Here is a 15,706-nt window from a genome sequence, read left to right on the forward strand (position 1 = left end):
CTTGATGTGGGAGTATTTTATGTATATCACAGCATGTCAACTTGATGAGGGAGTATTTCAGTTATATCAAGGCGTGTCAGCTTGATGTGGGAGTATTTTGGTTATATCACGGCATGTCAGTTTGATGTGGGAGTATTTCAGTTATATCACTGCATGTCAGCTTGATGTGGGAGTATTTCAGTTATATCACAGCGTGTCAGTTTGATGTGGGAGTATTTCAGTTATATCGCAGTGTGTCAGTTTGATGTGGGAGTATTTCAGTTATATCGGAGCATGTCATCTTGATGTGGAAGTATTTGTTCTATCACGGCATGTTAGTTTGATGTGGGAGAATTTCAGTTATATCATGGCGTGTCAGCTTGATGTGGGAACATTTCAGTTATATCACAGCAAGTCAGCTTGATGTCGAGGTATTTCAGTTATATCACGGCATGTGAGCTTGATGTCGAGGTATTTTAGTTATATCACGGCGTGTCAGCTTGATATGGGAGTATTTCAGTTATATCACGGCATGTCATCTTGATGTGGGAGTATTTCAGTTACATCACTGCATGTCAGCTTGATGTGGGAGTATTTCAGTCATATCACAGCATGTCAACTTCATGTGGAAGTATTTCAGTTATATCACGGTATGTCAGCTTGATGTGGGAGTATTTCAGTTATATCAAGGCGTGTCAGCTTGATGTGGGAGTATTTTAGTTATATCACGGCATGTGAGCTTGATTTTGGAGTATTTCAGTTATATCACAGCAAGTCAGCTTGATGTCGAGGTATTTCAGTGATATCTCGGCATGTGAGCTTGATGTCGAGGTATTTCAGTTATATCACGGCATGTGAGCTTAATGTCGAGGTATTTTAGTTATATCACAGCGTGTCAGCTTGATGTGGGAGTATTTTAGTTATATCACAGCGTGTCAGCTTGATGTGTGAGTATTCCAGTTATATCACGGCATGTCAGCTTGATGTGGGAGTATTTCAGTTATATCACAGCAATTCAGGTTGATGTCGAGGTATTTCAGTTATATCACGGTAGTCAGCTTGATGTTGAGGTATTTTAGTTATATCACAGCGTGTCAGCTTGATGTGGGAGTATTTCAGTTATATCACGGCATGTCAGCTTGATGTGGGAGTATTTCAGTTATATCACTGCGTGTCAGCTTGATGTGGGAGTATTTCAGTTATATCACAGCAAGTCAGGTTGATGTCGAGGTATTTCAGTTATATCACGGTAGTCAGCTTGATGTTGAGGTATTTTAGTTATATCACAGCGTGTCAGCTTGATGTGGGAGTATTTCAGTTATATCACGGCATGTCAGATGATGTGGGAGTATTTCAGTTATATCACTGCGTGTCAGCTTGATGTGGGAGTATTTCAGTTATATCATGGCATGTCAGTTTGATGTGGGAGTATTTCAGTTATATCATTGCATGTCAGCTTGATGTGGGAGTATTTCAGTTATATCGCAGTGTGTCAGTTTGATGTGGGAGCATTTCAGTTATATCGGAGCATGTCATCTTGATGTGGAAGTATTTGTTCTATCACGGCATGTTAGTTTGATGTGGGAGAATTTCAGTTATATCATGGCGTGTCAGTTTGATGTTGGTGTATTTCAGTTATTTCACGGTGTGTCAGTTTGATGTTGGAGTATTTCAGTTATATCACATTCTCATTAAAATAAGATCTTAGTTTTCGCTACCGCTAAACAAAGATCTGAGGACATCCCATTACAGGTCACGTCAGAACGACCTCTCGCAAACTTTGACTGATCAATGAAATGACTGACAAGAAATCGACTTTAGCCAATCAGAAGGCAGCTTTCTCAAGCTTTACGACACTAGTTTCAAACTGGCGACTACGCTTCGAAACATATTTTGACGTATTCACGGTTCAAAAATTTAAAACCGATAAAAAGAACATTCTTGATTGTATGGACATAATCATAAAACCTGTAACTGTCTATCGGAGTACCATCTGTTAAATATTTCGAGGTTGCATGATTAGAAAACACATTCTGTCTGCCACTTTCATGATCTGGTAAGCGACACTCTGATTGGTTGGATGAAAGGTCGTTCTGACGTGACCTGTAATTGGATGTCCTCAGATCTTAGTTAAGCGATAGTGAGAACTAAAATCTGATTTTAATGAGATTGGTTATATCACGGCGTGTCAGTCTGATGTGGAAGTATTTGTGAAGTCTTCCTCTTATTAAGGATGGGGATTTCCTGAACCAGATTTAGTATTTGAGTGAAGAAAATCATAACATAGGGAATACAATGTTATGTGCTTGCCACCATGGCTACAACTAAATTAGTTCAAAGGATTCAAACTTCAATACCTTTTTTGCATACCATGGACATGCAGTGTAAATTATTTGTTGATATTATAGTTATCAAGGCAGTACACATGTGAAAACAATAGAATATACAACCAGTTTACACATACCCAGTACATATACAGAGGTTGTTACGCTAATACAGGATATATACCATCCAAAAATACACAAGTGTGATAACCTCTTTATCATTTAGTGTCATTCTTAAATTCTGTCTTTGATATAGTTCCAGAGGAAACCTGTTTCTTTTTAGACACTGGCGTAGCTACATATAGGCAAAATAAGAAGTGCCTACGGTGTGCACATATTTATCCTACTTGCCTTTTGCAGAAGTCCATTGGCCTGCCTGCCCACTTGAGTAGGTTGCCTTTATCAAAGGGAAGCTACTCTAATCTATAAGACATCACATTATCTTAGAGTCTGCCTGGCCTGTCATGATGTTACTAAATGCAGTCTTATGTCCACACAACAATAAACTGAAACCAGGAAACAAAGCTAACTGTCTTAAATTGGGGAAAAGACCCCAATTAGCAGAGATTCACAAGCCCAGATAGGGAACTGATTTCGTCAGTGTCCTCACGAAATTGTTTTGCAATATATATTTCCAAACTTGTAAAATGCCTCAGCTGTGTGACTCTTAGACACTGATTTATGTATGTTAGAGTATTGTTTTGATTACCCCTGTAGTTTGTCCAGATCGATGATGGTTTATCATGGTTTTACCTTGACTTACAATATTTTAATTTCAATTGTCCTTGCAGGTAATATGAGGGTCCTGTAAAGTGATGACATGGTTCAGTGTACTGTACGTTTAGATAATTACTTTAGAGAATGAATCAATGATCACGTGGACAGACATCATAATTGATGCATGAAATAACAGACACCTGTAACTGCTCTTGATACGCTGTAGGTATAATGAATATTATTGAGAGTCCTTTGGGGCGCAGTATATTCTTTCTGCGTCCATTCTAAACATTTGTGTGTACTGGACACACAATTGTGCGGTGCATACAACCCTGGTTAATTCTGACTTGATCGCCAATATACAAGGACCATGCTATCATGTTTCATGTTCATCCTGCTGAGAAACCTACCCCATCATATGAAAAATGATCGTATGTCAACAAGGAAACAAAGGAAGATCACCATCAAAGCTTGGCCTCCCTATCATGTTTACTGTGATGTAATTTTAAGTCAACACTTATTATCGATGTCCACTAAAAATAATGTAAATTTTATGTTTGACGGACAGAGCATAATCTGTAAATCCACACTGGTCTTTCTATTTAGGTCTGTGCTCTAAATGGTATCCATCGACAAAAAGACAAGATGATTTCACTTGAAAAGATTTAAAGAATCTATCATAATTGATGTCATGGAATCAAGTAATTATCTGTTTTCATAAGACAGCTATGAGATAAATTGCAAAGAACAATGATGAACAAATGGTTTATTTCATGATAAAACATTTTCTATCATGACATCATTTCTGGAGATTCGAACATGCACTTGCAACTTGATGACGTCATAACTTGGACAACATAATTCTGAAAGGGAAGTGTCTCGTGAGTTGTTCCCCATAGATGTGGCTTGGCAACACAGATGAATGCAAATTGGACGAACTATCGCATGCAAGATTTGAAGATACATGACAAGTGCTATATTGGGAGAAAAGATGCAGATAATTGACGGGAAATACCAAACATATCACACACACACACACACACACACACACACACCTCTGCGAAAATGGACTTGTCCAACATCAGATTGTATTCAGGGACTCATCATTATCTAAATTTATCTAAATATGGGTAAATATTTTTAAAGCTTGTACAATTTATTAACATCATTAAAGAGGCTGTACAAAATGTTGATATCTCACATAAGAAATAAACAACACATAGGAGGTGTTTATCGTACAGATAAAACACTGCAGGGAGAATAAACCATGAGGGTGCAACATGCCTAATGTTGTATTACAATGCCACTGTACATGGTTAAATGAAAACAAACATGATGGATGTTACCACTAACAACAGGATATAGGCTATTTGGCCGAAATTTACATATAAATATAAGTGTTTCTCCATTCATTATCACTTGATCACAATCAGTCTCTCTAATTACACATTCCTTTCCATTTCTATGAGCTGTTTTCAACAACTGGGAAAGTAGAAGTAACAAATACCTATTGCTTAACTTTTTCATAGTTAATAGGAATTATACAAAAACAATTCTGGTTAAAGACGCCAAACAGAAATACGCCGAATCTTACCTTTATTATAGATCTAGCAGATATTATTATGACATATCTGTTACAGACAGATGCTATTAGATCACTTCCAACCAGATTGTTTACAACAAGTATCCATCAAAGGTATGTCATCACATAAGAATCGCAACACGTTTTGGGGTACTACCAGGAAGTAAATGACAAATCAACTTTTCGTCCAATCAACATAGGACATCTATTTTAGGAACCCATAAGCAGCGTCAAGAAAACTGTTTGTGTGTGTTAACATTTTTGTCATTTAACGAACTGTTACAAAATTTTATTCAACGGTTTAGATAATAGCATTCTATACATATCATTTACATGTTATTACATTGTTTTCAATTAAAATGATTAATGCAAATACATTTTTGCAATTTATGTCAAATCCTGAAAAACAAATTCCCCTTTCTGTCATGTGATCAGTTCAAAATGGCGACTGTAACGCAAGGCAGTGTGTCAAACAACACATGTTTACAGTGTCGTTTGTGCAAGTTGTGCAATCCGATTAATTTAAAAGAAAATGCAAAGTTGTGTATTTGTCCGAAAAATTCATGGCTTACCGTATTTGATGACAACAACTGTCTCAACGTGACAAAAATCCACAAACAATCAAAAGAAGGCGTCAGTCACTTCGCCCTCCAAAATGTGACTAGGTACGTACTGTGTATGTTCACGTATGTAAGATTTCCATTCGTTCAGATCATTACACCCGACTGAGAGAAGAAGGGGAGTGTATCTGTCGCCATCTTCCTAATATTAACATTATATATAGTATTTTGCCAAGTTTACACACTTATACAAGAAGCAAAAAGAAAGGTGGGCGACTGGAATACAACTTTTATTGCTAAACCTCGACGGCGACGTTCTTTGCAGAAACAAAATGTACTTACAAAATGAATGTACCCCCACCCTAACCACTCAACAAACTTTAACCCTTATGGTGCCTCACTATTTCAGCTGTTATGTCAAATGCCGAGTTCACAAAATCAACATTATGACCACCATCCTCTCATCTTTAACGTTATGTCTTTCATACATTGTCGGATCATAGATTTTCGGACATCATACGGTTTCGGACAGTCATGTTTATGGGTGCAGGCTAAAATGGCACCTCAGCAAAATGTCACCGATTTCTCTGGCGAAAACGTCACCGCATTTGGTGAAAATGGCTACTATGTGTCAGGTGAAAACGGACCCTCTATTTTTGATATCGATAACAACGATTTTTGTAGTAATATGTAGGGTTTATTTACATGGTATTTGATTAGTGATGTATTTACATTGTATTTCCTCTTTTCCGAGATAAGTAAATATTGGGTTTTCTTGGGTCTTCTTCAGTCCGGCAAATTTCTCTATAACGGGCCACAGAGAGTTCTGTTCCACATACGCAATGGGTCCACTGGTCAAAAATTATGGGTTATAGCTAAAACGGCACCTCAGCAAAACGGCACCGATTGGCGAAAACATCACCTCGCCTCAGGCGAAAACGGCTACTATTGCCTGGCAAAAACGGCACCCTATTTTTTTTTAACCTTGATAAAATAAATGATATTAAACTAACATGGTCGCTTGCAAACACCAATAATTGTGAAATGTTACAACTAGTTTACATTAGAATTTAGCCTCTACTCCAACTATATTCCAACTTAGCCTATACGCAACTCAAATTATTGTGAAAACATAACATGCCTTGAAGTAAAATAAGGTCATATCTAGATGTTGTCTATAAGAGAGGTTCTTTTAATAAACATGTCGGAGATAATTTGTGAAACATATTTTCCTCTTTCAGGACAGGGGTTCAGGATATTTGCTAAGATTTTATTATCATTTTAGCAGTTTTGTAAGTCTAGTCTTCGAAGAAGTATCTGTCTTTCATTCTGATAATTTGGACAGTACAAAAAGAACTCCTAGAATCTGCTTTGCTATTTTGATAGTGATCTCATTACATAGTTGTTTAGACCAGTTATGATACATTTCATGCGGGGGTCTTAGAAGACTGCAGCCCCATACCTCGGCTCCATATGATGCAATGGGTACAATTAGAGATGAGAATGAGAATGTCTGCTGGGAGATGAGAAGTTGATTTCAGTGAACTTTTGATCTTATACCATGCTCGCAAGGCCTTTCCTCTCAGTGTATTGACAGCGGCCATAAAATATATATTGTATATATGTGAATGTATGTAATTATCTGTGAACAACTGGAAATAACATGTAAATACATCAAATAATATGTAACAAATAACATAAATCAGATATACTACTACATTGTACATAAATCGTTCTTATCATTATTAGAAATAGAGGTGCCGTTTTCGCCCGACACATAGTAGCCGTGTTCGCCAAATGCGGTGCCGTTTTCGCCAGAGAAATCAGTGACGTTTTGCTGAGGTGCCGTTTTAGCCTGCACCCCACAATTATCACATGATACAGCATGTTGATTTTTTCTGACATTCTTCTCGCATGCAACACATCGAAAGGCCATTGTGAATAATTGTGATCTAACAGCACTGACTGACTGACTGATATAGGAGATTTAACGTGCGCTTTCCGACTGTAGCGTATTTCGCACACGGGACAGCACCATGTTTGGCCTCTTAAATACAGTTTCAGCTTAAATTGAGTAAAGGTACTTAAAACTTCAATGCGTATAGTGTTTTCACAATTAGTTAACTGCGCTTCCCAATCAGAGTCGGTGAGTAAATTGGAGTAGGGAGCTAATTTCTTATTTGTTTTAATTCACAATTATTTGTGTTTGTAAGAGACGATGTGAGTTTAATTTCTATTATTTTTCTTCAAAGCATGTTATGTTTTCACAATAAGTTCAGTTGCGTATAAGCTAAGTTGGATTATAGTTGGAGTAGAGGATAATTTCTAATGTAGACTTGTTTTAACACGCACAATTGTTGGCTTTTGCAAGTTACAATGTTAGTTTCATATCATTTATTTGACCAAGGTAAAAAATGAAATAAGGTGCCATTTTCGCTCGAGTCGAGGTGCCGTTTTCGCTTGAGTCAAGGTGCCGTTTTCGCCAATCGGTGCCGTTTTCACCCTGTGACGTTTTGCTGAGGTGCCATTTTCGCTATAACCCCATGTTTATCACGATTACTTGAGCTATAACAAGGGGTGTGACATCACACAGACATTGTGAATACTCAGATGATGGTCCAAGTTTAAGATAAAGTCGACTTTTATGAGTGAGTGAGATGTTTTACAGTTGGTTTTGTGAAATGGGAAACAGCTCTTGAAATTAACTATCACATATGTCATTAATTTTAGAATTTGAATACAACACACAAGATCAAACACAGTAGGTGTAAGGATCTTCAAGTTGATGGTCTAGGGGGAGACAACTCCAGGGAAACTCAGTGCAAAGAAATGTCACTATGTCACATCTATTCCCGTGGTTCCCACGATCTCAAATTACCCGGCCTTGATTTCATCAACCTGTCAGAATTTCATCTCGACGATTCATTGGTCGGTAAAATGTTAACGGAAATCGCAAGGACCACAGGATTGGTTAGTGTAGGTGTACCGAAATGCGAGCCCTGGAGATGTAGAGGATGGCTAGAACATCATCTTTGATAACAAATTCACAACTGTCTGCATCAGTTGTCTTTTGATGTCAACAGCTCTCACAGTTTCATCTGTCAGCGAAATAAAAATCATATGTCATACATCGTTAGGATATTAACTTTTCAATCCACCCTCTTCATGTGCAGGCCAGAAGCATCCTCAAATGTTATAAAAAGGTCTATTTACTATGTTTATCTACACACTTGTTTCTGCAGTGGTCTTTTGACTTCAGTGTTAAATGATACTCCAATACATTTTATTTATTTATCTAAATCTGAGAACCACAGAAATAACAGAACCCTGGCTAATTCTACACTGCCAGTGGATTGTAAGTTCTGTAAATGAGATTAATGAATATGTAGTATAAGTCAGTGCTTTGCTTTGTTTTTTGTTGTTTAACGCCGCACTCAGCAATATTCAAGCTATATGGGGGTGGTCTGTAAATATTCGAGTTTGGACCAGACAATCCAGTGATTGACATCATGAGCATCGATCCAAGCAATCGGGATACGATGACATTGCATCAACCAAGTCAATGAGCCTGACCACCCATTCCCGCTAGTCGCTTCTTACGACAAGCATAGCCCCCTTTTACCACAAGCATTTGTTGCTGAAGACCTATTCTACCCCGGATCTTCATGGGTCTCGGGGCTTTGAAGATTATTAAATGAATATTATTCAGTTCAATCCAAATACAACCTTCCAAGTATTCTTTCATACAACAACCTGTGCAAAATATGTCGTCTTCATCTAGATACACCACAAAGAAAATGTAGTACGAAATTAAATAATTGTTCAATTTTTAAAAATATTTCGACCCACTGATTAAATGTTCATTGACATATTGACTCATGTTTTTGGCATGTGTGGTGCCCATTGATGTTTTCACATGTGACACCATCAATCTGAACTTATGGAAATAGTTTACTTCTGCCGTCCTTAAGTCTGTCTGTCCATGCATCCATCTGTCCTTTATCAATGAATGTAAGTAAAAAAACCTCTTCTTGAAAACAACTCTCCACACCATAGGAATAACATATACAGTAAACTATGTTTATAACAACCACGCTTATAACTGATATAACAAACTATTTCTTGGTTCCGTTCGTTTGCTGTATATATACTGTACAGTCTGTACATATGCATATAACGAACAACTTATATAATGAATTAAATTAGTAGTCCCTTTGAGTTCATTATAATCGTAGTGTACTGTAAGGAGAATGCCTAAAAAGCATAAAAGTCTACTAGTCCTCGGGATACCTGAACATTAGACAAACGAACTCGGGCGTTTAGCCTAATGCCAGTCTGTTTGAAGTTTCTCTACTTCATTCTCTGGAATGAGGATGGTAGGGTAGTCTCGTGTTATACTATGATTGGCTTCATGGGTACATTGTGTGAAGCTCATTTCTAATGCCCCAGCCAGCGGAAATAGTCCTGAAAACGTAAAATCATTTATTGACTTATATCTGATTATGGAGCCTTTAATTTTGTGGTATCCAAGTTTTGTCATTCAAGTTGATACAAAGTTTGATGGTCTTTGGTCATGTTGGTGATCTCATTAGGTGCCGTTATCAAAAACTTTCAACACTTGGTTGTATTTATGCTGTTAGTCACTGTATGAAACAGAAACACTTCCACCTTCTGGGCTATTTGGTCAGGGAGGGGCTTTGATAAAAAAGGTTTGATGTGGGATATACTCTTTTCTAGATAACCATTTAGAATGTTAGATGTATCTGAATGTCAGTTTACATGAATTTGACAGTGTTGACTGTAAGATCTTAAGTTATATATTTTCTGGATGTTACAAATAATCATAATTAATTTATTTGATCTCAGATATCCTTGATATCACATATTACTGTGCAATATGACTGTGAGCAGCTAATTACAAGGTCACAAAAACATGTTCCAAGAAATATAACAATGAAAACCCATTATATCCAAATGTTGGGTTGTGCTGTTTTAGGTGGCATATCTTTAACTCTCAAGTTTTGTCATTGACTATAGGTGAGTCTGAACTCTGTCCAAACACGTTGCCATGTCCCAGTGGTAGGTGTATGACGTTGCCATGTCCAAGTGGTAGGTGTACGACGTTGCCATGTCCCAGTGGTAGGTGTATGACGTTGCCATGTCCCAGTGGTAGGTGTATGACGTTGCCATGTCCCAGTGGTAGGTGTATGACGTTGCCATGTCCCAGTGGTAGGTGTATGACGTTGCCATGTCCCAGTGGTAGGTGTATGACGTTGCCATGTCCCAGTGGTAGGTGTATGACGTTGCCATGTCCCAGTGGTAGGTGAACGACGTTGCCATGTCCCAGTGGTAGGTGTACGACGTTGCCATGTCCCAGTGGTAGGTGTATGACGTTGCCATGTCCCAGTGGTAGGTGTATGACGTTGCCATGTCCCAGTGGTAGGTGTACGACGTTGCCATGTCCCAGTGGTAGGTGTACGACGTTGCCATGTCCCAGTGGTAGGTGTACGACGTTGCCATGTCCCAGTGGTAGGTGTATGACGTTGCCATGTCCCAGTGGTAGGTGTATGACGTTGCCATGTCCCAGTGGTAGGTGTATGACGTTGCCATGTCCCAGTGGTAGGTGTATGACGTTGCCATGTCCCAGTGGTAGGTGAACGACGTTGCCATGTCCCAGTGGTAGGTGTACGACGTTGCCATGTCCCAGTGGTAGGTGTACGACGTTGCCATGTCCCAGTGGTAGGTGTACGACGTTGCCATGTCCCAGTGGTAGGTGTATGACGTTGCCATGTCCCAGTGGTAGGTGTACGACGTTGCCATGTCCCAGTGGTAGGTGTATGACGTTGTCAGCATGAGGAAGCAATGGGTGCTTCAAGGAAGTGTGAGGTGCAATAAACGCAGAGTCCTCCACAGTCAACAAGGATCTCCCGAAGGAGGATGCATATTGTCATGATATTGATACCAATTACATACATTTAGCGTTGTTGAAGCAAACACATGTTTTTGCAGTGTATAAAATCCCCCCCAATTTAAGTCACACAACCGGACTGGCAACTTTGGACAGTTACCAGACCAGATAAAATGTGTCCAGTCCAGAATTTGCAAGACAAATTCATCAAGTTCCAACTGTGATTCATCCATATCTGAAATCTCAGATCCATAATTACAGAACAGCAAAGACAGCTGATAACCCACCGATATAAAACATATGCCCATCGCTAGAGTGTCGCCATTTTGGTAACATTAACCAGAGCTCCATATACACAGTAGGCATCTCACTTCTATAGACAACGGTTTCAAAATAAAATATAAACGTCAGGTTAGCTACTGTAGTTCCCTGTACCTGGATGATTCTGGAGAAGTTGAAGGAACTTGACATTGTGTCGCTTTCACTAGATGACGTCATCACAAGGTCACACGGCTATGAATTCTTAGTCATGAATTCCGTCAAGATCCGAGTTAGAATTAGTCTTCAGCAATCCCTGCTTGTCGTTAAAGGCGACTAACGGGATAGGGTGGTCAGGCTCGATGTATTGGCTGATGCATGTCATTGTATCCCAGTTGTGCAGATCGATGCTCATGATATTAATCACTGGATTGTCTGTTCCAGACCTGATTATTTACAGACTGCTGTCATATATCTGGAATATTGCTGAGTGCGGCATTAAAGAACAGACTCTGGTCAACCTGCAGACTTTGCTTATTCTTGTGACCATGGTGACGTTATGAGCCAACCACCTCTAACTCCCTTTGTTACAAATTGTATAAGCCATCCTTCAAATGTGAAAACATTGTCCGACACGTTAGAACTGTACTGACACATTGTCACTTAATTGACCATGTTGACAGTATGTTCCATAGGACCAAATGAAGTTTATGTTTGGAATATGACCTATTCAACAAATGTTATATTTGGAATAACACTTTCTTAGTAAAGTACAGATTCTAACCCTCACTTTTGTCAGAGGGGTACACAAAGTATGTGATCTAGACTACCATTGGCAGACTTTCAATTTTTTTGGAAACCTCGGTGGCTAAGTGGGTTGGATCGCTGACTTTGTTTGCTGGCTATTGGGTGCCTCACTCTGGAAGTGACTCAACCCAAATATGTACTAGAATCAGTACTTTACTTATAAAGTGTTATCCCAAACATAACATTTGTTACATTTGACCACTTTTAAAATGGCATTGTCTCTTCATGACCTATTTAGAGATATATTGAGAAGTAGAAACCTTAAGAAATGGAAACTGTGTCATGTACCATTACTGTTACCATGGTTACTTCAGCTTTGCATGGCAACCAGCTCCAGGAGACGGTCTGTGTGTGGTGGACAGTGAGATGACCATAGCCCAGTACTCTCTGCATGGACCAGCACCCACAATCACCCACCGCTGGACCTTCCACAAACTACAGACAGAAATACTCACAAGAGGTAAGTCCAAAAGTGGTTCCCATGAGCAACAAGAAGTACTTTCAAAGTTTGTGCTGAATATGTTTGCTTCTTGAGTCAAACTTGTGTTTCACTGTCTTTTTAACTTGATTTTGTTCTTAACGTACAAGGGTTTATGAGAGATTTTACAAGACTTTGAACTAAAATTAAAGAATAACTTTCTATGTTTGCTTTGATAAAGCATATGCCACTCCTGGTTTGAAACTTAGGACATTGAGTAAGAAAACATCTGAAAGGAGGGTATAGGAAAAACATGGTAAGAAGGGTGTAGGATAAACATGATAAGGAGGGGTAGGATAAACATGATAAGGAGGGACTATAAACATAAGGAGGGGTAGAATAAGCATAAGGAGGGGTAGGATAAACATGATAAGGAGGGGTAGAATAAGCATACGGAGGGGTAGGATAAACATGATAAGGAAGGGTAGAATAAGCATAAGGAGGGGTAGGATAAACATGATAAGGAGGGGTAGAATAAGCAGAAGGAGGGGTAGGATAAACATGATAAGGAGGGGTAGGATAAACATGATAAGGAGGGGTAGAATAAGCATAAGGAGGGGTAGGATAAACATGATAAGGAGGGGTAGGATAAACATGATAAGGAGGGGTAGAATAAGCATAAGGAGGGGTTGGGATAAACATGATAAGGAGGGACTATAAACATGATAAGGAGGGGTAGAATAAATATGATAAGGAGGGGTAGAATAAGCATAAGGAGGGTTGGGATAAACATGATAAGGAGGGGTAGGATAAGCATGATAAGAAAGGTGTAGGATAAGCATAAGGAGGGGTAGGATAAACATGATAAGGAGGGACTATAAACATGATAAGGAGGGGTAGGATAAATATGATAAGGAGGGGTAGAATAAGCATAAGGAGGGTTAGGATAAACATGATAAGGGGTAGAATAAGCATAAGGAGGGTTAGGATAAACATGATAAGGAGGGACTATAAACATGATAAGAAAGGAGTAGGATAAACATGATTAGGAGGGGGTAGGATAAACATGATAAGGAGGGGTTGGGATAAACATGATAAGGAGGGACTATAAACATGATAAGGAGGGGTAGAATAAATATGATAAGGAGGGGTAGAATAAGCATAAGGAGGGTTGGGATAAACATGATAAGGAGGGGTAGGATAAGCATGATAAGAAAGGTGTAGGATAAGCATAAGGAGGGGTAGGATAAACATGATAAGGAGGGACTATAAACATGATAAGGAGGGGTAGGATAAATATGATAAGGAGGGGTAGAATAAGCATAAGGAGGGGTAGGATAAACATGATAAGGGGTAGAATAAGCATAAGGAGGGTTAGGATAAACATGATAAGGAGGGACTATAAACATGATAAGAAAGGAGTAGGATAAACATGATTAGGAGGGGGTAGGATAAACATGATAAGGAGGGGTTGGGATAAACATGATAAGGAGGGGGTAGGATAAACATAAGGAGGAGTAGGATAAACATAAGGAGGGGTAGGATAAACATGATAAGGAGGGGTTGGGATAAACATGATAAGGAAGGGTAGGCTAAACATGACAAGGAGGGGGTAGGATAAACATGATAAGGAGGGGATGTGATAAACATAATAAGGAGGGGGTAGGATAAACATGATGAGGGGATGTGATAAACATAATAAGGAGGGGGTAGGATAAACATGATAAGGAGGGGTATTATAAGGAGGGGTTGGGATAAACAGGATAAGGATGCAGTAGGATAAACATGATTAGGAGGGGGTAGGATAAGCATGATAAGGAGGGGTAGGATAAACATGATAAGGAGATGATGTGATAAACATAATAAGGAGGGGGTAGGATAATCGTTTTGTTTTTTTTGGTCCCAATGGAAATGTCAAATATTATTGATGTAGAAAATATTGGTATGAAAATTATCAAATGTTTGATCAGATGGTTGACAACTAGCTTTTGGTCTTCCTGAAACATGCAAGTTTTGGAATTCTGACTGCATAAATACAATGAGTGAATAAGGTTGATTTTAAAACTGGAGAAAATATAACGATGATCAAGTCCTTGACCTGGGATATATCTGAACCATATGTTTGCATTGTCATCTACATCTCCTAGGAATATCCGCTGAGGGCCAAGACATGTTCCAATATTAGGAACACTGTTCTGATGACCTCTGTAATCATCCATATTGACACATGTAAGCCTTACCTGCATGCAATAACCAGCCATGGTGACCTCTTGAAAGTGTGCGTTTTCAATTCCGACAACAAAACATGTTTGTTTTTTTTGTACTTGGCCAAAGTCACTGAATGATTTTGTATGTCCTGTGTCACCACTCCATGGACACTGGACTGATTCCCAGCCTGTTTTGTGGTTGAAAACCGAACATTGTTTACTAATAAACATGTGATAAATATCTTTGTCTTAAATCTAGAAAAATGTAGGGTGAGAATAGGTGATGAGTTCTGTCCACATCAATAGTCTGTATCATGCGTGTAGGCCAATTATTCTGTTTTATGTTTCAGTAGCTGAGCTGTCGACAGTAGACACACTGTCCCTCGTTCACTGCACGTCCACAGCATGCCTCCTGCTTGTCAACACCAGCGTCTTCGTCTCCATCCAGTTACTGGATGACGGACTCTGCAAACATGTGGCCACCTTGACTATTCCTGGAGCAAGTCACAGTTGTCTACCTTTGTTTCAGATTGTTGCAGATCAGTTGGTGGTTCTTGCAGAGAAGACTGAAACTCTTTGTATCCTTTCTTCTGCCATCAGTAGATGGGTTTTATTGTGACATATGATCATCTGTTGTCATGTATAACACATTGCACATTTAATATATTTACTCAACTTCCAGAGGCAGTGATGTTAACTGGCTATAAAAAAGTCCAGTTTCCACCCTTGCTGAACAAGGTTGGAATTTCTGGGCTCGATCGTAGCGCGACCCGTGGCTATTATGAGTTATGTCCCTTTAATGTCCCCCCTCTTAACCAATCAGATTGAATCTCTCATATCACTTGCATTTGGTTCAAACAAACTGGTGGCACCCAGTGAAGACGATCTGATTGATAATCAAGATATAGATTGTAATAAATAAAACAGGTCTTACCCAGTGAAGTGC

General features: G+C 39.0%; 2 protein-coding genes across 4 annotated transcripts in view; one reads left to right on the forward strand and one right to left on the reverse strand.

The window, feature by feature from the left end:
- The window catches only part of LOC124118922 (mucosa-associated lymphoid tissue lymphoma translocation protein 1 homolog), a 34,371-nt gene extending 29,597 nt beyond the window's left edge, over positions 1-4,774 (reverse strand). Inside the window, exon 1 of the mRNA XM_046481243.2 lies at positions 4,615-4,774. The gene's annotated coding sequence lies outside the window, so the exon portion shown is untranslated. The remainder of the gene's footprint in view (positions 1-4,614) is intronic.
- Positions 4,775-5,017: 243 nt separating this feature from the next.
- LOC124118915 (spatacsin-like) overlaps positions 5,018-15,706 on the forward strand; it is a 59,171-nt gene continuing 48,482 nt past the window's right edge. For 2 of the 3 annotated variants that reach the window (XM_046481224.2, XM_046481226.2), the window contains exons 1-3: positions 5,018-5,267; positions 12,450-12,595; positions 15,111-15,338. In XM_046481224.2, coding sequence (XP_046337180.2) covers positions 5,044-5,267; positions 12,450-12,595; positions 15,111-15,338 — 598 coding nt within the window. In that variant the 5' untranslated portion in view covers positions 5,018-5,043. The remainder of the gene's footprint in view (positions 5,268-12,449; positions 12,596-15,110; positions 15,339-15,706) is intronic. The other variant, XM_046481225.2, reaches the window with a different exon arrangement.

The sequence above is a fragment of the Haliotis rufescens genome, unplaced genomic scaffold (assembly GCF_023055435.1).
Source record: "Haliotis rufescens isolate VD_foot unplaced genomic scaffold, xgHalRufe1.0.p SCAF_1, whole genome shotgun sequence".
Taxonomy (NCBI): Eukaryota; Metazoa; Mollusca; class Gastropoda; order Lepetellida; family Haliotidae; genus Haliotis; species Haliotis rufescens.